Source organism: Pleurodeles waltl, chromosome 2_2, assembly GCF_031143425.1.
Source record: "Pleurodeles waltl isolate 20211129_DDA chromosome 2_2, aPleWal1.hap1.20221129, whole genome shotgun sequence".
Taxonomy (NCBI): Eukaryota; Metazoa; Chordata; class Amphibia; order Caudata; family Salamandridae; genus Pleurodeles; species Pleurodeles waltl.
This window is the reverse complement of record NC_090439.1, coordinates 815842648-815870081: the sequence shown is the minus strand read 5'-3', so window position 1 is coordinate 815870081 and position 27434 is coordinate 815842648. Positions and strand designations below refer to the sequence as shown.

The window sequence follows — 27434 nt, the reverse complement described above, 5'->3', positions numbered from 1 at the left end:
GAAGTGACATCACTCCACCAGCGTATGTGGTAGGTGGTTACGACCGAGGTGACATTGCCATTGGAACCCGTTCCTGCCTTTAGTGAACTTGGGCCAATAGCGATGTCCGCCGGCAGTGGCGGTCCTGTACGTGGTGGACATGACCGCCATCTTCTGCAGTATTGCTCACTTGATTCCTGACACTGCTGCCAGCAAGACCTCCACTACCTGAGCTGCTGTGTCCTGCCTCTGGGAACTATCATGCCACATCCTGGAGGTGATAGGGTCCCAGCCTTCACCCCAGAAGAGCTCTACAAGCTTGTTGACGAGGTCCTACCGTGTATGAACAGCTATATGGCGCACCAGAGGAGCAGGTGAGACCATTGGTATACCACAGTGTGAAAGTTGGAGTATATGATGGTGTACCTGAAATGTGAATTAGTGAAGGTTTTGCAACTCATGTCTAGGTGTATAGAAATGTGTACATTTGCTTAGGCAGACATACAGTATTGTCACATGGTAGATAGTGCGTAATGTAACTTAATTTATTCACAGCATAGATTGCAGCATGGACAACAATGATGGTGCAAGAAATGTTTTTGTAGACACTCCATGTTACGTACAATCATGTGGCCTGGTCATATGCATGTAGTCAATACCAGGTTCTGATCATGCATGTTGTATGGGACACACACATATGGGCTGCCTGCAGATGCTAAATTGTGAAGGTGTTTGAACTTAGTGGAAATGTTTGCCTACTTACTGTGACTTAATTGTTTTGACCACTTGTGTTGGTATTGTGTATGTGAACATGACTTTCTCTTTTTGTCTGTGTCATCCATGTAGGTCAACACCCATCAAGAAAAGGAATCTGGCATGCCATCGCCAAGCAAGTGTGGACCCGGGGGTACACAGCCGGTGGAGCACCCACTGTAGGAGGTGCTAGGAGGACCTGAGACACTGGGCCCGGAAGACCGTGGAGGCCCAGCTGGGGATGTCCTCCCAATCAGGGAGGAATGCCCGTCAGACCGTGACTCCCCTAACAGCCCGCATTTTGGTGGTGGTTTACCTTGAGTTGGATGGACATTTGAAAGCTGCACAGCAGCCACAAGGGGGTGGGTACTGACGACTGACATTTAAATCCCTCTGCCAGTTCAGTGTCTGATGTGTAAGTATCTAAACTGTAACAAAGTGGTAAGTGCTAAAGGTAAAGGGTCTCCTAGGAATGCATAGAAGTACAGTACACAGTTATGGACATGGTATTGTGTATAGAGAAATATACCACTCACCTATGTTAAGCTTATTGTATAACAGCATGTGGTGATGTACATGTAACTGTGTCATATGTGTGCCTCTACAGTGCTATACATATGTGGATCCTCCTGTGTCATCCGTCCCACCTACTGATCCATAGTCCAAATATCCTGGTAAGTTGTCCAGCTCTCTGGTCTCAGTCCATTCCTATTCCACTGGATCTAGTTCTATGTGCAACATAGGGTGTGAAAGGTGATAAACAGGCCAAATATTCCTGAGTTGTGAAATAGATGTCAACTTCATGTGAGGGTGTTATCTCATTCAGATATTTCACATGGCATACTTGCTACACTTACTCAGAGGTGTGAGGAGGTGTCCCCATTGTTAAGTGTGGACTTTACATTGGCAAATGTGATGTTTGATTAGGATGGGCATCCTACATGATGAAAAGTATGGTGGTAATTATATATTCCTAGTGCAAGACATATCATAGACATGTGAGTTCAGACTATCTGTACCATGTTCGTGTTTTTGAGAAGATAAGTGGACAGCCTGCTATTCATTTAGCCATTTTTTTGCCCCTGCTACATAGGGCAGGACATCTCCTATATAGGTACAACATACACTGTTTTTTGTCAACATCATGGGTACATTGGTACTTCCTGCCATTTTTTAGATTTAAGATTTAGGTTTGGCATAATTACGTTTGCTATTGTGAATATGTTTTAAAGTATTCTAGTATGGATAAGCTCAGTTAACCATGACTACATAGAGTTGCAGGTGTTGTAGTTGACAATTACATGTTGGTGGAATAATATATGTTGTTATTCAAATTGCTGGACTCTAGGCGTATGTGTCAATCATGGTTACTTTAGAAGTGGTTTATGTCAGTGTAACTGTACTCCATAGATGTGAGGTGACTCATGTATGAAATGTTGATAGTGATGTTGGTTATTTGATCTGGATCTCTTGAGGTTGCTGCTCACCATGATTAGTGGAATTGTATGGTCTTCATGCACACAACAGGTGACCATTGTATCGAAGGTGTTGGGATGCTCCCTGTGGTTGTCTGTGGGTGTATCCCGTGTGCTAAGTAGACCCCTATTGCTGTACATGACTTTGTTTTCAATGTGAGAATGACTGAGATGAATAGGTCTTGAATGTATGTGCAATCATTTGCAAAAAAACAATTGATGCATGTGGAGGAGAAATGGTTTGGGAGTCTATTATACTTCAAAATTGAATATGCCAAATGGTGTAGATGGATCTGAGTTATTTGGCATAGTGAATGTTTTAGATATAGTTACATTTTAGAGATGTGATGGGTAAGCAAAATGCTGTGGTGTAATTGGAATGTGATGAGATAACTTTCATAGAACATGAGGGCTTGCAATGGACTGAGCAAGTGTAGATTTGGAGTAGGTATGATTTTGAAATCAAAGTGAACAGTGATTTCCACTGATGGTTTGTTGTTTCAAAGTGACACTCTGTATAGGGACATGCTTTTTATGTTGATAAATCATCTTGTGCAGGAATAGTGTTTGTTATAGCTGTACTGATAGGTTGGTGATGTAGAGGTCATGTAGTAGGCTTATGTTGGGTGTGGCATTGTTGTCATATAGGGTTGTGGGAAGTATGTTGTTGTGACATGATGTTGGCTAAAAATGATTCCTACCTGGGGGTGCTTTACACATAGATGGTATGTTACTGTTGTGTCTGGTATAATGTATGTGTATGTAAAGAATGTGATGACCATACCTCTCTCTCTGTTTCACAGCATCAGCATTGGCAGGAGAAGCAGACGGGACATAGCAGAGTGGAGAAGCTGCTGGCCACAGGACCCGAAATGCTGATACCACTGATACCGAAGGAACCAGTGGCCCAGAGGACAAGGGGAGTGCCACGGGGAAGAAAAGATCCACATCTTCATCTTCAGAATCCTCCTCTAGCGGACACTCTATGGCAGAGGCCGACCCATCTGGGACCACCCCAGCACCATCTAAGTCTGCCATCCCCATTACTACCACCGTCCTCTGTGGCTCCCCACCCGGTTGACCGTGCCTGCTCACTCAAGAGGGTGGGCGTCTCTTTTGCCTCAGGCACCTCTGCCCCGTCCCCTGTCGGCCGTGCTGCCCTCAGTGATGGGGCTATTGACCTCCTGTTGTCCATCTCTGTGGGTCAGTCGAACATCGTGAATCCCATCCAGGGACTAGCAACTCAGATCCAAAAGTGTAATGCGTTCCTGGAGGGCATTCATGGTGCACTGGCTGGCCTACAGAGATCCTTCAGGTTCTGGCCTCCACAGTGATGGCAGCCAGTTACCCTTTGCCTCCTGTCCCCCCTCCACCTTCCTCTTCCTCTTCCCAAACCCAAACCCATCTTACTCGACCCAGCCAAAGCACACAGACAGACAGGCATATATTCACCTCAACATCCAAGGGTATCTCAGACAAACACAAGCATCACAAGACACACCACTGGCATGCACACAAGCAACCTTCAAATGCACGCCCAGCAACAGTCACAACCTGCCCTGACAACCCCACTACCCCAGGCATCACTGATAGCACACCTGACACACCTGCAGACACTACACCGTCATTCACTGATCCAGCCACCGCACCAATCCTACCCACAGACAGCACCACAGAAGACCCTCAGACATCCACCCCAGTCACCACACCCACAGACACCACAAACACTGACACACCTACATGCAGCACATCCACCATACCTGCAGTCACCACCCAAACAGTCACCCATCCACTACGGCATTCCCCAGGACCTCCACCCCCCTCATTTCAGGACACATAAACGCCCACACTCATCCACCCAAAAAATACCCATCACCCACAAACGTACCTCACACAAACATGCACCCATTACATCCACAACACCTCTGACAACCACTCCCTTTCCCTCCACACCCAAACCGTTTTGCTATGGCCATCCCCGTGTGCCTAAAAAAGCTTTCCTTCAGAGTTTGCCCTTTTCCCTACTCCTCCCCCACCCTGTGATACCCCCTAGATGTTCTGTGTCCCTCCCCAAGTCCGGCCCTTCGATCTCCAAGACCTCCCCTGCCCCACCTGCAAGTACCCATATCCTTCCTCATGCCAAGACGTCTTCCCTTCCTAAGAAAACTCAACCCTCCTCTAAACCTAAGATGAAGACAAGACTCCCGTCCCCAAACCAGATCCCAACGGCCCCCCTTCAAAACCTAAACCCATACCCCTCTCCACCACCACCTCCCAGATAACCCCTGAGGTGCGTGCCTGTCACATAGATGCCCTTATCTGTGGAGGTTACATGGCAGTAAGGAGCACACATATGTGCACTTTGTGCATTGGTACTGTTAATTATGGACTGGCCTCTGGCATTTGTTTTTCCAATTTATTGGATTTAATAATAATTTGAGCCAAAATGTTGTTGGTTTCCTCTTTAAGTCTTTGTTATGCATTTCTTTCCCTAGTATGGAGGTGTCCCTGGCTGACATTAGTTGTGTGTCTGTATGTGTGCTGTTTGGGCTACCTGTGTTGTTTAGCGAGTGTGCGAGGTTGTGTGCAGCTCTTTTGTTTGAAAGTGGTGGGGTGTGTGTTGTGTGATGGACAATTGTGTGTTCAAGATTTTTTGAAGTGTTGGGATTGTGTGTTGTTTGTGTTGAGATGTGTTTTTTGGAGTGTTGTGTGGCTTTGTGTGCTTTATTATGTGCATGTGTGTGTTTTGTGCATGCTGTGTTAGATACGATGTTCTGTGTGGGTCAATGGTAAGAAGTGTGTGGCTGATTATTTATTTGTATAGTCAACAGCTAATGTCTTGTATGCATAAGTGCTTAGTGATTACGAAACTACAACTTGAACTCCACTTAGTCCACGCCTATCAAAATGTTTTTTTAAGAGACACAGGGGCATATTTATACTCCGTTTGCGCCGGAATTGCATCGTTTTTTTTTACGCAATTTTGACGCAAAACTAACTCCATATTTATACTTTGGCGTTAGACGCGTCTAGCGCCAAAGTCCATGGAGTTAGCGTCATTTTTTAGCGTGGACACCTACTTTGCGTTAATTATATGCAAGGTAGGCGTTCCCGTCTAAAAAATCGACTCCGAGGCATGTGCGTCAGATTTATACTCCCGGGCAAAAATCACGCCCGGGAGTGGGCGGGTCAAAAAAACCGATGTACGGCCGCTTTTGCGCCGTTTTTTAGCGCCTGCAAAAGGCAGGCGTTAAGGGACCTGTGGGCTCAGAAGGAGCCCAGAGGTGCCCTCCCATGCCCCCAGGGACACCCCCTGTCACCCTTGGCCACCCCAGGAGGACACCCAAGGCTGGAGGGACCCATCCCAGGGACATTAAGGTAAGTTCAGGTAAGTGTTTTTTTTGTGTTTTTTTTTGTGACATAGGGGGGCCTGATTTGTGCCCCCCTACATGCCACTATGCCCAATGACCATGCCCAGGGGACAGAAGTCCCCTGGGCATGGCCATTGGGCAAGGGGGCATGACTCCTGTCTTTGCTAAGACAGGAGTCATTTCTATGGGGGTTGGGAGTGAAAACAAATGGCGCAAATCGGGTTGAGGCGAAAAAATTGCCTCAACCTGACTTGCCCCATTTCTTGATGCCCAAGCCCCATATCCCCCTACGCCGGCGCTGCCTGGTGTACGTCGTTTTTTTTAACGCACACCAGACGGCGCCGGCGGCTAACGCCGGCTAACGTCATTCAATAAATACGGCGCCCGCATGGCGCTTCAGAATGGCGTTAGCCGGCGCTAATTTTTTTTACGCAAAACTGCGTTAGTGCAGTTTTGCGTCAAAAAGTATAAATATGGGCCACAATGTCATGTGTTTGCATTATGCACCAGTTGATGTTTAGTCCTTTCTTGGAGCTAAAACCAGAAGAAACATTGCTTTAAATGACAATAAAGCTGTTAACATTTTATTAGTGCGCCACGGTTTGTCGTAATTTAACACAGTTTAAAATAGAGTGCATAAGGTTGGAAGAGTTGAAGGGTCACATACATATGTAGGATAACACTTTGTTTTATATTCTTAGTTGATTCCAGTAGTACTCTTCATTGCATGCTTTTTCCCAGTTCCTTTTCAAATCTGTTTTGAAAAATACTTCTATTCATATAAACGTCATCCCACTGTCCTGTTTACATTGTGTGCTCAGTCTTTGAAATAGAAATGGTTTCGTGAAAGTGAGCGGCTTTTCTTCATTGACTACCGTTATGAAGTAGCGTGAAATTACCCAGGCTAGATAACAGGTTTTATAGTGATGTCTTTGTATGCCATCCACCGCCATTTTCACATGATTTAAATCCATTTCATAATGCATTTCAAAACAAATTGGTTTGAGAATTTAGATGGCATTCCGGCACAGCTGGCATAGTTTTCTCGAGCACAGATGTTGTCGAAAATGTGAAACTATTTGCCTCATTGTGTGCGCAACTCTGCTGCAATTGAATATGTGACAGTCACGTTTAAAATGCCAGCTGAGATCGAAACGCTCGTTTCTTGTTATGTTGTCAAAATGTCTCACAGATATTTGAGCAAGTACAAAAGTGCGCAAAAGACTTGTTTTGTAATGTTCTCAGAAAGAAGTGTATGTTCAAATTGTTGCTGAGATTATTTGGTTTTACAGGTATGCAGGGCTTTCTTAGAAAGCCATTAGCATGAATACCTGGATTGAAATCTGGTTAGTTGTTTCCCACTGTTGTGATGTCACCAAGAGAATTGATCCATTCTCCTGCTTTCCACCACCTAGCCTGGCCTGCTTTACTACTGATCAAAATGGCAGCAGACGGCCTCTCCTGCCTTCTACCACTTCTCCTGATTCTCCACAGATCGGTGAAAGACAAGAGAATGTGGATGGCATGTTGCCTGCTCCTATCTCCTTCTCCTCTTTGTTGACAAACAAAAGCAAGCCACGCTAACAAGTGGCTTTCCCAGATCCACGTGGTGACAGAACTCAGCTGACTGAGAGACAGGAGTTGGGACGGCACAGAGGAGCTAATTTAAGAGCCCCCTAGCGCCCACCTAACAACACATTAGCTTCATTTTTTTAAGCTAATGTGGCTTTAGAAGGCCAAAAATGCCGCTCTATATTTGCAAAGTGGCGCAATGCATGCATTGAGCCACTTTGTAACCCTTTGCGCTGCATTATGCCTGCACCAGGCATGATGTATGCAAAGGGGGAGTTCCCCTGATAGGGGGTGCCGACAAAATGTCACAAAGAAATCTAACAGATTTTTTTCTGCACTTTTATTGCCTACTCAGAGGCGTTATGCCATTGCACACAATGGGCCCCTATGTACTCTGCAGGAGTCCTGCCTAATTTTGGTACTACTCCTGCAGAGTACATCATAGTGTAAAAAATTAAGACGGTATTGCCCCCTACCCTGTGCCATGGTGAGCTGTATTTTAAATATGGTGCACACATAGTGGTGGTAGAGGGGCGGTAAGGGCAGCAAAGAAAGAGGCGCTGCACTGGATGCAGCTCCACTTTCTTTAAATCATCCCCAAAGTGTGGTGGGAATGGGTTGCAGTGAGTGACAGGAGGGGACACATGTATTTGTTAGCTTGGGCTGGGGAATGATATATACAGAGGTTTGTGTGTCTGACTAGGAAGAGCGCCAGGTATTATGTTTGCAAATTTGCGCAGGAGGTATACGCAGAGCCTTAGGAAGGTGGGAGGGTGAGGAGGAAGGTATGACGAGAATGCGGTTTAGGTGGTTGCATGACTCCAAGTAATTTCTTTTCAATTTCAGTATGGGAAGGATAAATGTAGAGGGTGGTGGGGGTGGATAACAGTAGGGAGAGGAGGTTGAGGTACTTATTTGACCCTATGTAGACAGGGGCCAATGGTTTGAGGGGACCAACATAACACACTCAAGATGGGTACATAGTGAACAACTGCTTGCTTTCACCAAACATTAACATAATTGCAGCTGTTTCTTAAGATAGCAGATAGAAGTGCTTGGAGTATAAATTCATGGACGAGGTCTAAACAAAGCTTGTTCATTAGCTACAGTCTATGGGCCTGATTCACAATTGTAAACTTACACTTTTGTGTGAGGTTACGATTGTTTCTAATTCACAAAGGTATTCTACTAGTAGTATCTTCATGTCTGCAGAGTCTCTGCACATAAAAAGATGGGGAAGTCCTATCCTTTTATGTCTGGAGACTCTTCAGTCATAAAGATACTACTAGTAAATTACCTTTGTTAATAGCAAACAATCATAACTTACACAAAAGTGTGAATTTACCATTGTGAATCAGGCACTGTGTTGGGAGTACATGTGGTTTCCCAGCTTGTGAATGGTCACTTATAGGTTTGCTTCACATGGGTGGCAAAATACTAGAAGGAAGATGTAGATGGGATGGAGAAACTTTGTCGTACATTTAATTTATTTGGTGGTCATGTTGTGTGGGCTTCCAGGAATGATGGGAGTGAAATGTAATTATGGTGTGACCTCGGAAGGGTGAGAGACAGAGAGGTAGCGATTGGAAGAGAAGTCTATCATCTCCGCACAGTAGACCAGTTTCCTAAGATAAAGTGAACAGGTGATACTTTAGTGCTTTGCTCAGTGTCAAATATTTGGGTTCAAGTTGGGTGAGAAGCAGAGGTGAGGGTCAATGTAATATGCTTTATTAGTAAAAGGATCAGCCCTCAAAATATTTGTTTTTGGGTTAGATGATGGCGAGCACAATTTGGAAGGTCGAACATAGGTCTCTGCTAAGTTTGGTATGAGGTCACTTAAGGTTGTTTAGGTCAGGCAGAGAGTCTTGATGTTTTATTGAGCTGTTATATCTAGCACTTGATATTAATTGGTTCAGTATCACTTATGATGTATCCAGAATGGGTTATGGTACAGTATGCTTCTAAATGCCAGTGCTCTGGTCCTGATTAGCATGCCAGAATTGGCCCTTTGGACCTGATTGGAGGAATTGTTTATGTGTGGGTGCCTGATGTAGGGAATCCGTTTAAAACAAGAGTCCCCATGACTGACCAGATAATGCATACAATAAAACTTGCCATTTTGAGATCCTCTCGCCTTACTTGTGTGGGGGTAATTGATGGCATGCTGAGCAATATTTGAGCTTGCTCTTAGTGGCCAAGTGCATAACCTGTTCAGATTGTCCAGATGACATGAGTAAAGACCAAAAGAAAAAAATATATGGTTGTGCAGAGGAACAGGGGGAGTGGTGCGAGGTAATTGTTAAAAGAATGTTCTGATATAATCAATTTATTACAACCAACATCTTACTAAGCTTGCTATTACAATATATCTGTTAGTTCCTAAGTTGTCAATGACAATTAGCATATTTCATTGTGTTAATTTGGGTGGACACGATCAGGAAATATTTTCAGGAACAGTGCACTCAACAATGATATGATTCCCATAGGCCTTTAGGTTACTGGTCTATCTATCTTTATCACAGTCAAGTAATTGCTTTCTCTAGGCAGTGAGAAAGAATACCACAGCATTCTTCCAAATTTGTTATGGGTTGCTTGTGAATGTTTATATTTTTGAAAATGTCCGAAGGCTTTCGGGTCCAGTATGAATGCATTGATTCCAGCACCAGCACTGGCCATCATCAACGGCCAGTAATCTCAAAGATACCCATAAGAATGAGATATTTATTCTACTACATGGTCATCTTCTACACAATCTTGTCAATCTCTCTTTATTTCAGTACATTTGTCATTTCTTCATCTTCACTAAACACTTGAAATAACAAACCTTTCAAAATCCAACTGTTTCACCTTATGGGTCAATATTTTCCTGATTCCACATATGTTACAACTCATCACTCTCTAAACAAGTAGTTTGCTCGGAAGAAGCCGTCCTGTGCCATACTCACTTGTTAAACGTATTTGTAATTATGAAACTCTTTTAATTATTAATTACACTTAAGTCCTGGGGCCGCCAGACTGGCAGTGATGGTCTCACCGCCGCCAAAGCAATGGTCCCACTTCCACATTATGACCATCGCGAAAGCGCCATGGTCGGACCGCCGGCACCACCAGATCCCACCACATGAGGGACTTGCGTTGCCAGGACTCCTGCATGCAGCGCCACCCTGGGGATTAGGAGTCCCCTCTCCTCCAGCTTCTGCATGGCAGTACCACTGCCTAGTAAAAGCTGGCAGAGACTTGGGTACAGGGGGCCCTATGGGGGCCCCTGCACTGCCCATGCACTTGGCATGGGCAGTGCAGGGGCCCCCATGAAAGCCTTGTCGCGCTAAAAGCTCGACGGGTGCTGTTGCATCCAATGCACCACAACATTACCGCCGGCTCGATTACAAGCCGGCATCAGTGTTGTGGGCTGTTTCATGCTTGGCCAGCGAGCGGAAACTCTGTTTCCGCCTGCTAACCCAGCAGGAAACTCGTAATAGGGGCAGCAGGAAGATCACCGCACTGGCGGTGACCTGACCGCAAGAGCTTGGCGGGCGGCCTTTTCTGCCGGCCAACCTCAAAATGAGAGCCCTAATGTGCAATTTGTACTACAACTCATACACAAATTGAAAATAAATGTTTTTCTTCCTTTGTTTGTCAACACGAGATGCACACTTGAGTTTCTGGAGTTCTCCCTCTAGAAAAGGAGGAGTGGCAACATGTTTAGTGCAGTTGTATTCAACAGTATGTTTTTAATAGTCCGATGTACATTTCACAAACAATAACACATTGTAGACTTTCTTTGATATGTATAAGAAAATGAATTATTATTCCTACCTCAAGGAATTACCACAGCACTTGACAGGTGAACCCTCGAAGTAACTAAAGTCATCTGAGCTCAATGCCCTGGTAGCTGTGCCACAAGGTGCACAGGCTCAACTTAGGACAATGTGTAAATTGTTAAAAACACAAAACAATAACAAATACAAAACCAAATAAGAAGAGTAAAATGTAATAAACAAAATGACACCAAAAAGACAAAAATGCAATAAGAGGAAATAGAGATGCAAGTTTTAAAAATTGAATATGAAAATAAGAGTGCCAAAGAGCACTGAGAACCAATGGCTGCCAATGGTATCAGTAAATCAGGATGTAGGCACAATTTTAGGATGACTGCGATGGATCATGTGTCATCCTGGTAAAATATTTTACCTTCTCTTTTAGGGCTCGACTTGTATTTTGGCGGGCAGCACATTTATCCTCCAGTTTACTCTGTTGCCCTGATGGAGGCGCTGCCTGCCAAATTTTGAAATGTCTGCAGTCACAGCAGACATTTCAAGCACTGACGAGAACAGCCATCACAGCGGTTCCTGCCAATGCATTGTATGTTTGATGTACGGCTCCATCAACATGTCAGAGCAGTATGTCAAAATGTGCAATTTTTTTTTATTTTCAAAAAGAAAATCTCAAAGCACAAATTATTTCTTGAAACAAAACCAAAAAATGCTCTCCTCGCCATGGATGGGGTGTATTGAGCACTTTTCTGTGTCTTGTACCGTCAGGTTTTTCCTTGTTGTGACAGGCGTTGAAAAACAGCTATGTGTCCACCCATCTAAATTAGGTGGGAAGACATACAACCAAACCTCCAATGGCTCTTACTCCATCGGTTCATTGGGGAGGTTTGGCCACATGAAGAAAGAGTAATCTGCAGTCATCAAACTATAGTTCACCCGAATTTAAATCAGATGAGCAGACGATTATGTTGGTGAGTAGGGGACTCTGTCACCGTTGCAGTGGAGTTCCCGCTCTGCCAACATATAAAGCAGGCCATATGTCTTTTAAGTCCAAATCCACCACTTGCATAGCTTTCTAAAGCTCCATTAGACATTCACAATGTGTCATGCAGCATCCACTAGCAGGGTCAGTCTAGGTTCAGTAGCCAATGGTCAGCTGGGTACTCCCAGGAATAGGCTTCTTACAGCTTGTTGTCTCTCTGTAGCTATACAGAATGTCAGCCAACTAACCCTTGAAAGTCCACTTCTCTGTCCTGGGCACAAAAGGGTGTGTGCCCAGTCTTCTAGGGTCCCTCTCAGACCACAGACAGCAGGTGCAGCGCTCTTCTGAAGTCCAGAAAGTGTTTTGAGAGGGTGCCTGGAAATGCCCATTTATGCCTGGTGATAGCTAGTATTTGGGGGTGCCTTCTAGACATGATGTAACTCACGGGGTAAAAGTTTCCCTGGCCAATCCTAATCACATTTGCAGTAGTTCTGGTTTATCGTATGGCAAACAGGCTAAAAATGGAATGTGTCAGAGCAAATTGAAGATGACAAAAGCCTTCGGCCATGCTAATCTTGGGCTCTGAGGGCTGGAGGTGTGTGTGTGGGAAGTGTACTATGTGTCTTTACTATGTGTCTGAGTGCCCTAAGTGTCCTAGTGCCCTCCTACATCTAACACTAAAATTCAGTTTTAGCCAGGCACTGTACCCACAATCCAAAACAGAAGTCTGGTAGAACAAACGTAGGGTCTTCTAGCAAAAAGACAGTGAATAGAAAATAATTCTGCCCATTTCAAGTGTGACCCATGTGTTACATGTGGCTCAACAGACTTGTTAATCAGCATTTGACACTATAGTGTTAAAAAGGATACACACAAACCCCCAACCTGCATATTATGTGGAGTTCAGAGGCATTGCCTCTGCCCATTCAGGCCAGCCTATTGTTTGCTGCTGGGATGCATTTCATAACTTGTTCATACCATTTTCATAGCTATTCAATGCTGAGCACAGGCCGGGAGATGGAAGAGTCTCGAGCTAATTAACCTTATGGAAGTTCAGTAAGACAGAGGGTAAAAGTTGGTTTCCTTAATATTTATTAATGACCCAACTTCACCTCTGAATTGGTATTAAATTAATGGTGTAATTATTTTTCTAGCTGGCCCAAATCCCGGGATACATTGATAGCATTTTAATCTTTACTCTGATTTTCTACATAGGACAGGTTTGCCTGCCATGTTAGAAATTACTTTTAGGGCCTTGTCACTGTAGGGACATGGTACTATTAAGTTTCTACATGTGTTTTATTTTTAATAACATGCACCCTACCTTGTGGGTGACAAGGCTTACACACAGGTGAGCTGGAAATATTAAAAAGGGAGGGTTTACCTGTCAAAAAAGTTTTTATTATTATTACGTTTTGCACTGTTACAGTTGGGCTACAATGGTGGGCCTTAAGCCATGTTTGCACTGCCACTATCGTGGATGGCACAATAGGTGCTGCAGGTCAATCATGGTATTTAACGTCAAGGCCCTTAGGTACATTTTGTACTATATGCTTGCGACTCATAGGCAAGTTAAATATACCTCTTAGGACCATATAAATTCAACTATGTTTAAAGGGTGAGCATAGACACTTTACTACTGCTTAGCCAGGGCACAGCATTCTAAAGCCAGCATGAATATAGGGTCCAGGAAAAGGAATGAATTGAGGAAGACTACACACAAAGGGCAATTTCCTACAATGTGATTTCCTTCTCTCCACCTCCAATTGTGCTATTGGGTAGTAAATATATAATGGACTTTATTGTCACTGCAATGCTCATTCAACATACATACATTAATGTGCCACTAGTCGATCAAAATTACTTTACTAGTCTGAATTCATATTGTACAACAGATCTGACATGCATTGTCAAGGTCTGATGGTGGCAAACATTCGATGACATTGTGTCACTATTCACAGAACATACTTCAAATTTGACCTCTATCAATATCTGGCCACCAAAGGTTTGCAAATTATTGACATTATAACATTACCTTTTTGGGGATACCCAAAGCAAATAATCATTCATACTAACTGGAGACACAATTCAAACAACATTTAAGACATTTCCACCTTCCCAAAAAGTTATCTGACAACATGAAGGCACAACGCTCCTGGATTGCTACCTAGGAGTGATATCTCGTGGTTGAGGTATGCTACCAGTACTTTCAAGTGTCTCTAGGCCCAGAATTACTGTGCCAACAAACCCGATAGATCAAGGCCTGCAAACTCCAGACCCATTAAATCAGGACACTGGATCTCTCTCCTATGGACAGCAGCACAGCCTGGCACAGGGGAAAAAGTCAATGTTTCCTCTACACAGACAGGAGGATGCTCTAAACAACCAGACCCCAGCCCATCCCTTTAACCCTCATGTCCTCACTCTCCACCTGCCCTCTTCCTAACACTTTGACCCGTCACACAGAAAGCATTAACAACAGAGGATTTTTCCACAGATTGGGAGGAAATGTACAGTAAACCACACAGCTGTGCTTCCCTGTGTAAAAAAAAAAGGGCAGGAATGCACTGTATTTATGAGATGTGGCAAATTTCTGTCCTCTTCCACTGCGCTGGAGCACAGTTGGCTTGCATGGGTGTCTGCTTTTCAGGAATGATTGTTTTTTTGCAGGAAGAGGCACAAAAGCAGTAAATGGAGATCCTGTCCTTCTAAAAATAGGAGAAATTAAGGTATTTTTTCTTGTTATGCCTTCCCTGGGGAGGTGTATGCGTTTGACACATTTCCAAGTTTACAAAACCTTGTAAATCAGAGAATGCATTAAAATCCATAGGTGTTGTGTGGAACACCCACCACAAAGCACGTGGAACAAAGAGTAATGCAACGCAGCAACTTGTGTAGCCTTACTTTATATCTGCAAGGCTGTGAAAAGGAATGGAAACTGGCTTTGCATGGCATTGTAGATATGGGTCTGAAGCTCATGCTGCCAGTGCATCACAAAAAGTGTGCACTGACGGCACAAGTCACTTGTAAATATGACCTTCAGTACTTCTAGTTCCGTGCAATTATTCCTCATTCTGGGATGAAAACTTGGAATAGCCATAACTTGTTGCAAAGATACCAGCCGGAATTGGAGATTCCAGCCCCCATTAAGCCTGTCCAAATTCCCACTAACTCATAATGAAAGAGTACTAATAGAGTTCATCTTACAGAAACAAATTCCGATAAATTATTTGCATCTTAAACTGTTGACACTTCCACCTTCTCTTCCAATAGTTCCAAATAAAAATAATACATTGTAATTGTTGGCATTTAGAACAAAATGTACTCCTTAATACTAGATAATACCTAAATAAAATAAACAGCAGGCTCATTCTCTGACACATTTCTTCCTGCAGCAAGTGTCTATAACAATACCATGAACACCACCACATTTCATAGAAGCAAACACAATTAACCTGTAATAGCTGACATCACCTGTCATCACAAATATTTTCCAGAAACCGAAATTGGCTGAGCAAATGTACCTGGACAATTTAATTACATTAATTCATGTTATCTATTCTAAAAGTCACACAAATGTGGTATCTTTTCTCAGCTCTGCGAACAGCGCCTCAGGTTTTGAACAAAGGGAACAATGAGTTTGGCAGTCTTAAGACCGCCATGATGGCGGTGGCAGTCGTACCTCCAATGGACCAGGGTGAAGACTGCCAAATTTTGACCATGAGGTCTCCCCAACAGAACACAGCCAAACAACCACCAGTACCTCCAGTGCGGACATGCTGTCGCGCACAGCGGTAGATACCTTCAGGCCGGCAGGGAGCATGTTTCCCCCGGACACATTACGAAACTGCACACTGCCAAGGTTTCTGTGGGGGGCGCCCCTCCACGAAAACCCTGGTAGAAACCAACTCTATAAAATGATGCACTCACCTTCTGGAACACATACTTGTCTGGAGCCACCATAGATCCTGAACTGGAAGTCCTCCCACTACTTCTTCTGATATAACGACTGCGGAACCAGCAACAAAGACAACAACTGCAAGTACACACACCTACCTCACACTGGAGGGAAAACCCAACCTACACACAACATACACATCCAGGACAGCTTGCAATTGCGACACAGACGTAACCACACACCCATACGGGCGCGCACACACACACACACTACATACACGCACACCCATACTACACACATTAAGGCCAACACACAAGTGCCATACACACACCAACTCACAGACACACAGCACCGGCAGTGTCTAACACAACCATAAAAAACAGCACAGATTCACACAACAACATCACAACTGCAACTACACAAACGCTATGCCAAGCAATGTCATTGCACACCTCCACATGACAACACATATTAACAACAACATATAACAACACCTGACAACCAATAAACACAATCACACTGCCATACAATGAAGCACATGACACACCACGTTCACACCCCACACAATGCATACGACATATCCATCACCACACATGGACACACACACAACAACCACACATGGGCGCACAATACCACCATTACACATGGCAACACAAACAATACCCAATTCACATACATACATGAATGTAACAAACACAAACATATCCTACACACAATACACAGCAATGACAGTGGGACAAATGGCAGGCCCACACCCACACATGCATCCCAGACACAACAGCCAGCACAACCCACACACATACATACACATGACACACACACACACACACAAACCAAAGTTCCCAAACAGTCATGTGGAAAGAAAAGCAGGGCAAGTATGTTGCCATCAAATTCAACAGGTTGGGTCAGAGGTATTACAAAAAGGAATATGATTAAAATATAAAATATTTACAATGCTAGGGCCATTGGCCAGTCTAAAGTGCTAAAGGCACAAATGGTACCTGAGTGTGACTCTACTTGACTCCTGACTGCAATATGACCTCTACAGGGTAGGGGCAACATGGGCGCAGGCACCCAGGGATTCTGGGTGGGTGAAGGGGGGGTTGGGCTTGGGTTTGGGAGGGGGGTTCTTGGGCTTGTATTTGGGTTCGGGAGGGTGGTCCATGGGCTTTGGAGGGGGATCCTTGGGCCTGGGCTTGGGAGGGGTAGACTTCTTGGCAGGGGGAGCGGCAGGGGCACTAGCAGGGGGGCAGGGGAGGACTTTGAGGTGTAAGGGATGGACTAGTGGAGGGACAAAGAGCGCTTGGGGGTATCCCAGGGTGGTACAGGATTTGGGAAAAAAGAAAAAACTCTGAAAGGAAATGCTTCTTAGACACACAGGGCTGTCATGGCAAAAGGGTTTGGGAGTGGAGGGAGAGGGAGTGGTTGTAAGATGTGTTTAATGTCATGGGTGCAAGTACATGCGTTGACTACTTGTGTGTGCTGGGTGTATTTTGGGTGAGTGAGTGCAGGCGTTTAGGTGTCTTGGGAGGAGGTGCAGGGAGATGCCAGGCTGGATGGGTGACTGTCTGTTGTGGGTGGTGTCTGCAGGTATGGTGGATGTGCTGCATGTGGGGGTGTTGGTGGCTGTGGTGAGTGCAGATGTGGTGACTGGGGTGGATGGCTGCAGGTCTGATATTGTGCTGACTGTGGGTAAGACAGGTGTTGTAGCTGGTTCCGTGCATGTTGGTGTGGTGGCTGCAGGTTTGTCTGGTGTAGTGTCTGTGAAGGAGGGGGTTGTGTGGGAGTCAGTGTAGATAGTGGATGTTGCTGACTCTGCAGGTGAATGTTTATTGTGTGCATGCCGGTGGTGGGTCTTGCGGTGCTTGTGTTTGTCAGTGGTACTCTTGTCTGTTGAGGCAGATGCATGCTTGTGTGTCTGTCTGCTTTGGTTGGGTTTGGGAAGAGGAGTTTGGGATTAAGAAGGGGTAGATGGAGGGGGGACAGTAGACAAAGGAAGACTGGCTGCCGTCAGTGTGGAGGCCAGAGCATTAACGAATCTCTAGAGGCCAGCCAGGGCACCGTGAATGCCCTCCAGGAATGCATTACTCTGCTGAACTTGAGCTTCCAGTCCCTGGATGGCATTCACGCTGGTCGACTGACCCACAGAGATGGACCTCAGGAGGTCAATAGCTTCCTCACTGAGAGAAGCAGGGCTGAGAGGAGCAGGGGCAGAGGTGCCTGCAGCGATGGAGATGCCGATCCTCCTGAATGAGCGGACACGGGTTACTTGATGAGGAGCTACAGGGAGGCAGTGGTAGTAAGGGGGTTGCGGACAAAGATGGTGCTGGTGTGCTTCCAGAAGGGTCTGCCACTGCCAGGGTCTGTCTACTGAAGGAGAATTCCAAAGAAGAGGTGATAGATCAGGTTTCCCCCATGGCAATCCCCTCACCCTTTGTCCCACTGGGTCCCTCGCTCTTTCTGATAGCAGCTTCCTGTGCCCGTTTGCTTCTTTGCCTGATGATGCTTCTGCACACAAATGGAGAGGAAGGGAGAGAGAAAGAGATATGGCAAATATGGGATAACATATACCTCTCATAGACACTGGTACACATGCACATCTGTGACAATCCATATCCTGGCTAGGCCATCGCAGGTGCCAATACACATTACCTACATCATGTCACAACTTGTCACTACTATCCACATCTGTATGCCAAACCTCACACCTACATCAATATCTAAGACTGGAGTCATCCATATGATGACAACCAAATCCATGTTTGCAGGCACAGCATGCCCTGGATGCTGTACTAATTGAATACCTGAATACACATCATAACTCTCCATACCCCTATCACCCATTGGATGTGCAGTTGACAGAATCAGACACTTCAGGCCTCTACAGTTACAACACCTGATCAGTCCGTGTCCTCTGTCATATATCCATTACAGTGAAGACAACTTCACTTTCGGACCACACAGCACACTGAAGACCAAGCACTCTGTACAATGATGTCAATACATATATCAACTCTGATTTAGCCGTTGCAAGTCAGACACCCAAACAGGTTTCCTCTGATGTGCACAATATGAGTCTGAGGTATAGTCATGTCATTAGCCTGATCCAATCACAGAGCCAGATCTACAGTCACCAAACACATATGTCACAACATATCATACTGCAAAGTGCATCTACAATGGCCCATCTAGCACATATAACATATCCATACTCAATCACTGAGTGCAGTGTCACAATAGCTATTCTTCAGGAACACACCTATTACATCATGCTCCACTTACAATACCACCATACACTCAGTTACACCAGTTGAACTCTGCAACATCACAACTCCACCTTCACACACACACCACTCCAGAAATGACAATGCCTTTAATAGAGCCCAGACAACACACATCTCAGACTGTAAATATATGGATGCATTAGGCACACATGGACCAACACCACTACCTGTACTCCAATTACACATCCCACTGTTACATAAGGCAGCCTGAGGAGACTAAATGCAACATTTGAATCACATCAACATCCCATGTGTCATGCAATACCCACGCCTCTCCTAATCTGCCACTTCAGCTTGTCCAAGGCAAGCAGATATAGTCTCAGGCCCATCAGATGTGCCCCAACTAACCATTAGGACATGATGTTGGCAGTAACTCAGCAATGTAGCATTGAAATTGCTAGTGCATTGTCATACATGCCAAATACATACCATGGTGACAAATACAAGATCTCTCAAGGCACTTACCACCTCTAGTATCATCCCATTGGTTTAAAGGTTACATCCCCACAAGCCTAGCACCTATAAATGCACAATGTTTGCAACCACACCTCATCATTTGAACATGTCTCAGGATCCCAGTTTGGCAACTTATACATACCCTACAGTCAGCAGATGACCTATATATGGCTATACAGCTATCAGGCCAATAATCCTGTCCCATGAAGGCCATATCTGTGGTGGAACTGTAATGGCTGCCCCACATTCAGTCAATGCCATTACCAGTACATGGTGTATATAGTCCCTGTGATAAAATGAGAGTCACACAGTTACATATACAGGTATTCTACACAGATAGGAGTGGCCTGACACCTCATAGCCACAAATTCAGATGGATGGAGCTGGTCATCCGCAATGCTTATGGTGATGCAAATACTCACAACCATAGAATAGGCAGGATGGAGTCACACAAGTACCTATGTCAGTAGACCATCACCACATTCCAGACATGGAGAGGTCTAGATATGGGCACAGCACAATACCAGACCAGAATACCTCAACAGACGGCTCTCCTTCTACACCCCAACCCCACATCTCCGCTCCATCGACCTCGCCCTCGCAACCTTACCACGCATTTGCAGAACTACAACCGGTGGTAGATCATTCTCACACCAAGATGACAAAGCGTGGAACACTCTTCCCACCCACTTGCACCACACCAAAGACCTCCTTACCTTCAGGAAACTTCTCAAGACCTGGCTATTCAAGCAGTAACAGCACCCCCCCATTCCCTTCCCCCCTCCTTAGTGCCTTGAGACCCTCACAGGTGAGTAGTATGCTTTACAAATGTCTGATTGATTGATTGATTTAGATACCCTGACAAGAAACCATGGCCACATAGTTACAAATTATACTCAGCCAGGGTGCATTATACCCATTTCCAATAGTCAAATAACATGTTGCATTTACTACAATGTCACACTGGCTGCAGTGAGGACCCTAATCCCATTTAAGATCATCCAAGTCCCAGGATACAGTCAGTACTGACCCCCTTGTGGCTGCTCTGCTGTCCTCAAACGCCCATCCATTTTAGGGCAGGCTACCACCAAAATGCAGACTATTAAGGGGGTCAGGGTCCAATGGGGACCCCTCCCTCATTGGGAGGACATCCCCATCTTAGCCTCTGCGGTCTTTCGGGCCCAGCATCTCAGATCCTCCTACCTCTTTCTGCAATGCGTGCTCCACCGGCTGTGGACACCCAGGATCCGCACTTGCTTGGTGATGCCACGCCAGATCGCTTTCTCCTGATGGGCCTTCACCTGCATGGATGACACAGACAGAAGGAGATAGTCATGTACACTGGCACCATACCAACAGCAGTGGACAATGCACATCAGAATCACCAAGTGCCCACAAATACCCATCCTCTTGGCTCACACCCATTCACTTCATGCCCCTTAAAGGCATGTACTCCCTCGCCGGTACACTTACCCCATTCACCATCACACACACCCCTATCACACAGGACAATGGCATTGGGCTCACCTGCTCCACTGGTGCTCCATACAGCTGTGCAAACAAGGGTAGGACCCCTTCCACAAGCTTCTCCAGCTCCTCTGGGGTGAAGGCTGGGGCCCTATTACTTGCAGGATGTGACATTATGACTCCCAGAGACAGTACAAAGCAGCCCAGGTAATGGAGGTCTTGCTTACAAGAGTGTCAGGAGTCAAGTGGGCAAGGCTCCAGAAAATGTCACTTATGGCAGCTGCATACAGGACCATCACCATCAGCGGTAAATGACATTGGCCCCAGTCCCCCATAAGCAGCAATGTTAACCAATGAGAAGTTGCACAGCGGTTGCAACCACCTACCGCCATGATGACATACGCCGGCGGACTTACATCACTTCCAACTGTCCAGTGCAGCAGGACAGGCAGCTGCCATCTTATGCACATATCGTGCCTACCTAAATAAGTGCACCATATACATTTTTGCCCAAATTGCAGAGTGGGCCTATGTTGTGCCATCATGTTTTTGCAAAAGACATGTCACATGCATGAAACAGTGATGTGATATTGCAGGATGTCAGAGTGACGTGCATGTCCAGATACTCAGAGGCACATAGGTGGTGTCACTATATAGGTGCATAGCATGACTATATACATAATCAGTGCAGGACAGGTCAGTGTGCCACATATGGTACATTACACATGTGATGTGTGTCACAAACGATTTACAGGTTCAGCAATGTGCAGCAAGGATGGAGTCCAAGCTGCTTCAGCATGCCCATCATAGTTTGTCTCAGCAGTGCAATGCATGTCTACAGTATTAGGTTTGTGTGAATGACATGTTCTGCTTACATGTGTGAAGTGCTTATCACTTTTAACATTTTCTCCTCTCTATCCTAGATACCCTGCCATGAGGAGACTGAGACATGCACCAGTGTACCGTCCACTTCTTGACCTTGCAACCATGGAGGACAGGCATATTATCCAGACCTATCATCTGAATCGTAAGACTACCATGGATCTATGTACACAGTTGGAGCCTGATCATACACCTGTCATACGCAATCCCTATGATATCCCTCCAACAGTACAAGTTCTGTCAGTGCTACACTTTCTTGCCACTGGCTCCTTTCAGAATACAGTGGCCTTGACAGCAGGGATGCCACAGCCCATGTTCAGTCTTGTGTTGAAGGATGTACTGTATGCTTTACTAAAACACCTAGACGGTTACATTTGGGTCCCCGAACGTGCGCATTTGGCCTATTTGAAGGCAGACTTCTATGACATGGGCCACATTCCACATGTGATAGGGGCAATGGATGGCACCCATAGAGCCTTGGTCCCTCCCAGTGCCAATGAACAGGTGTATAGGAACAGGAAGAACTACCACTCGATTAATGTTCAGGTGGTGTGTCTGGCAGACCAGTACATCTCACAAGTGAGGGCCAAGTTTCAAGGATCTGTGAATGACTCCTACATTCTGAGGAACAGCAACGTCCCGCACATGATGGCACACTACACACAGAGAGGGCTTGGCTCAGAGGTATGTATGCATTTGGATGTGTTTCTCTGTCATGGCACCTGTTATCATATTGTTCCATGTGGCTGTACCTGTGTTGTACAGGGCCTACCTTTGTGCACACAGATGACTTTGGCTGTTCTAACCTCCCCTGGCTGTTGACACCAGTGTGTTACCCTGCCACGGAAGATGACCTCGTTTTTCAATGAGGCTCACATCAGGATGAAGCGTGTAATGGAAAGGACATTTGGCTTTGTGAAAGCCAGATTCAGGTGCCTGGACGCCTCTGGGGGTGCCCTCTTCTACTCTTCCCAAAAGGCATGCCAGATCATAGTTGCCAGCTGCATGCTCCACAATGTAGCCCTGAGACGCCAGATACCATTGCTAGCTGATGATGACGAGGCAGCTGGACCAGTGACTGGTAATGTAGACATGGAGAGTGATGAGGAGGCAGATGAGGAGGGTGCAGCTGACTCTAAGACTGAGCTCAACAATCACTACTTCCAGTGACATACGGGTATGATGACTGTGTATGCAAGTGTTGTATATCCACATTGATGGGTGACATAGGACCTTCTGAGTTAAATCATGAGTTATGTTGTAATATGTTCCTATCCCTATGTGTGAGTTGGGGGAGGTGACTCATTGAATGTAAGGTGCTGAGTTGAAATGTATCTTCACTGACGTGCACTCACGGCAGGTTGCTAGATTCAGACCTGTTTGGAGCTATGCGTCCTGCATTTTTCTGTTCTCATGTCATTCCACCCACTGAGTGTGTTATGTTAATCAATGCCTCTTCTACCTAAGACTTGAGGCATTCATGGTCATTAGCCTTTGTTAACTGATTACAAATTAGAGATTTACAGATGACAGCTATTGTAATTTGTTAAGTATTTCCTGAGAATGGGGATTTTGAACTAATATATGTTGTGCCCTGCTTAGGAGGCTGACTACACTGGGCACAACAACTATGAACTGAATATGTTCTTTGTGTGGGACCTGCCTTCTATCCCGATGGAACTCTCTGTCATGGGCTTTTTGCAGGTTGGATATGTGACTATACTCTTGTGTATGAATGGAATAGTGACTCAGTTACATCTGTCCTGGGTCATACTGTTGTACTGTGTCTCCTGCAGAGGATGCCTCCCTCTGCTGTCCATTACACTGCCTGTTGGTGTAGGGGGCCAAAACCACATAACATTTTGCAGTCAAGACACTTGTAAATGTTTAAATAAAGACACATATGCAGTTGCTGTGTTCAATAGTGTTTATTGTGCATAAAAGGGAAATGTGAGTAAAAAATGTATGGTGCATACAGTGACAAACAGGTGATGAGTGGGGTCTTGGTTGTTGTAATCATCAGAGTAGGTGGCACAGCTGTAGGTTGCACTGGTCCAGGGTACAAGGTGTACAGTCAACAGGGTCTCTCAGTGGTACACAAAGTAGAGAAATCAGGAGACTTTCACTTTCTGGCAGTAGGTTTGGTCTTGGCATCTGCTCCAGCTGGATGTCTGGGTGGACAGCCATGTTTGAGGGGGGTTCTTCAGCTACAGAGGGAGGGGTGCCAGAGGCCTTTGGTGCCCCTGGCATGACCTAATTTCACTGGCTGCAACAGATGTTAAAGGCTCAGATGAGATGTGGCTAGTGGAAGGGGCCTGCTGGTGGGTAGAGGAAGCACGCGGGTGGTGTTGAGGTCCATGAGCACCCCTGCAATGGAAGCCATGGTGGCATTGTAGGCTTGCAACTGCTACATGACCTCCTGGTGGTATTCCCTCTGCAGCCTTTGGTTTTCCCCCAACATAGTAATGATCTGGCCCATCCTGTCCTGGGATTGGTGGTATGCTCCCAGGACTTGGGAGATGGTTTGCTGGTCAGTTGACTGCCTTGGGTGCCCCCTCCTCCGCCCCACAGCTCCCCTCTCACATCACCTGCGCTCATGTGCCTGTGCCCCTGGCACGTTGTGCCCACTCCCAGTGTCACCAAGTCCTTCATTGTCTTGGGTGTGAGGGGGCAACTCAGGTCCCTGTACTGTGGGGTACACAATAGATTGTACTGTCCTTCTGACACAGGTTTGGGGAGGAAGGGTTGGCTTTGATGGTGAAGCCGCAGGGTGAGGGCAGTTTGATGTGGGCAGGGTGAGGCAGGGAGTGGTAGACTCGCCAGGTGTCCCAGATGTGCCAGCTAGGTCGTCCATGTCCAGACATCCAGAGTTGTTTTCCTCACTGGGGCCTTCTTCCTGGGGAGGGTTTGCAGTCACTGGTATCCTCTCCATGGTGACACTGGCAGGGGTACCTGTGGATGGAGTGAGAGAAAGTTAAATGGTGGAAGTGTAATTGGTTATCTCTTTGTCTGATGCATACAGTGGCTGGACATGATTCCCAGCAATGACAATGACAGATGTAGCACAGCCTACATTGTTTGTGGATAGTGAATTGTGACATGTCTACCATGCTCCATAGAGATTGGTGTAAATCACGCGTCGTTACTTTTGCTCGATGGGTGGATTCAGCTCCTGTATGATGGTTCACATGACAGGTGTGTCCTGTTAGCTCACTGCAATTCAGGCTTGCTAGATGTGAGTGGGAATGGCTGTACATTGCAGCATGGTGTCCAAGTCGGAGGTGGGTATGTATGTATGGAAGGTTTTTTTCTTTTTGTCCAATGACTGCTCCCTTGAGCTAACGAGCTGACGAGCTCTGGAGAGGCACCTGTGCGCCAGTGAGTGGTACATAAACCTGAGAAGACTTTTGGCGGCATTTCAAGCAACCCCACAGACTTGGCTGCTCTCTGCTGATGACGGGCTAAACCTAGAAACACGTGTCCAGAGATACATAGCACTTGCTGCACCTACTTAGGTGAAAGACTTTTGATTACTTTTTCAGCACAAAACGAAGTGACTGCATTTACCATGATGCATTGGGGCTAACTTTTTGCTTGAGTGTGAGGCAGTGTGCTCCCTTTTTTCTTTTTGTCCAATGACTGCTCCCTTGAGCTAACGAGCTGACGAGCTCTGGAGAGGCACCTGTGCGCCAGTGAGTGGTACATAAACCTGAGAAGACTTTTGGCGGCATTTCAAGCAACCCCACAGACTTGGCTGCTCTCTGCTGATGACGGGCTAAACCTAGAAACACGTGTCCAGAGATACATAGCACTTGCTGCACCTACTTAGGTGAAAGACTTTTGATAACTTTTTCAGCACAAAACGAAGTGACTGCATTTACCATGATGCATTGGGGCTAACTTTTTGCTTGAGTGTGAGGCAGTGTGCTCCCTTTTTTCTTTTTGTCCAATGACTGCTCCCTTGAGCTAACGAGCTGACGAGCTCTGGAGAGGCACCTGTGCGCCAGTGAGTGGTACATAAACCTGAGAAGACTTTTGGCGGCATTTCAAGCAACCCCACAGACTTGGCTGCTCTCTGCTGATGACGGGCTAAACCTAGAAACACGTGTCCAGAGATACATAGCACTTGCTGCACCTACTTAGGTGAAAGACTTTTGATTACTTTTTCAGCACAAAACGAAGTGACTGCATTTACCATGATGCATTGGGGCTAACTTTTTGCTTGAGTGTGAGGCAGTGTGCTCCCTTTTTTCTTTTTGTCCAATGACTGCTCCCTTGAGCTAACGAGCTGACGAGCTCTGGAGAGGCACCTGTGCGCCAGTGAGTGGTACATAAACCTGAGAAGACTTTTGGCGGCATTTCAAGCAACCCCACAGACTTGGCTGCTCTCTGCTGATGACGGGCTAAACCTAGAAACACGTGTCCAGAGATACATAGCACTTGCTGCACCTACTTAGGTGAAAGACTTTTGATTACTTTTTCAGCACAAAACGAAGTGACTGCATTTACCATGATGCATTGGGGCTAACTTTTTGCTTGAGTGTGAGGCAGTGTGCTCCCTTTTTTCTTTTTGTCCAATGACTGCTCCCTTGAGCTAACGAGCTGACGAGCTCTGGAGAGGCACCTGTGCGCCAGTGAGTGGTACATAAACCTGAGAAGACTTTTGGCGGCATTTCAAGCAACCCCACAGACTTGGCTGCTCTCTGCTGATGACGGGCTAAACCTAGAAACACGTGTCCAGAGATACATAGCACTTGCTGCACCTACTTAGGTGAAAGACTTTTGATTACTTTTTCAGCACAAAACGAAGTGACTGCATTTACCATGATGCATTGGGGCTAACTTTTTGCTTGAGTGTGAGGCAGTGTGCTCCCTTTTTTCTTTTTGTCCAATGACTGCTCCCTTGAGCTAACGAGCTGACGAGCTCTGGAGAGGCACCTGTGCGCCAGTGAGTGGTACATAAACCTGAGAAGACTTTTGGCGGCATTTCAAGCAACCCCACAGACTTGGCTGCTCTCTGCTGATGACGGGCTAAACCTAGAAACACGTGTCCAGAGATACATAGCACTTGCTGCACCTACTTAGGTGAAAGACTTTTGATTACTTTTTCAGCACAAAACGAAGTGACTGCATTTACCATGATGCATTGGGGCTAACTTTTTGCTTGAGTGTGAGGCAGTGTGCTCCCTTTTTTCTTTTTGTCCAATGACTGCTCCCTTGAGCTAACGAGCTGACGAGCTCTGGAGAGGCACCTGTGCGCCAGTGAGTGGTACATAAACCTGAGAAGACTTTTGGCGGCATTTCAAGCAACCCCACAGACTTGGCTGCTCTCTGCTGATGACGGGCTAAACCTAGAAACACGTGTCCAGAGATACATAGCACTTGCTGCACCTACTTAGGTGAAAGACTTTTGATTACTTTTTCAGCACAAAACGAAGTGACTGCATTTACCATGATGCATTGGGGCTAACTTTTTGCTTGAGTGTGAGGCAGTGTGCTCCCTTTTTTCTTTTTGTCCAATGTATGGAAGGTTGTTTGTCCT

At 45.8% G+C, this 27434-nt stretch overlaps 1 protein-coding gene across 1 annotated transcript; it reads left to right on the top strand.

Annotated features, from left to right (window-relative positions):
• The first annotated feature begins 240 nt into the window (after positions 1-240).
• On the top strand, positions 241-23062 carry LOC138277487 (putative nuclease HARBI1). Its single transcript, XM_069219228.1, has 3 exons — positions 241-353; positions 21934-22576; positions 22721-23062. The coding sequence occupies exons 1-3, from the start codon at positions 241-243 to the stop codon at positions 23060-23062; spliced, it is 1098 nt and encodes a 365-aa protein (XP_069075329.1).
• Positions 23063-27434: the final 4372 nt, after the last annotated feature.

Bases quoted from the DNA above. Each gene is read 5' to 3' on its own strand.
- LOC138277487 (XM_069219228.1), top strand. From the start codon at position 241: ATGCCACATCCTGGAGGTGATAGGGTCCCAGCCTTCACCCCAGAAGAG. The intron at 354-21,933 runs GTGAGACCATTG...TCTCTATCCTAG, and splicing joins ATGGCGCACCAGAGGAGCAG to ATACCCTGCCATGAGGAGAC. The intron at 22,577-22,720 runs GTATGTATGCAT...TGTTGACACCAG, and splicing joins AGAGAGGGCTTGGCTCAGAG to TGTGTTACCCTGCCACGGAA.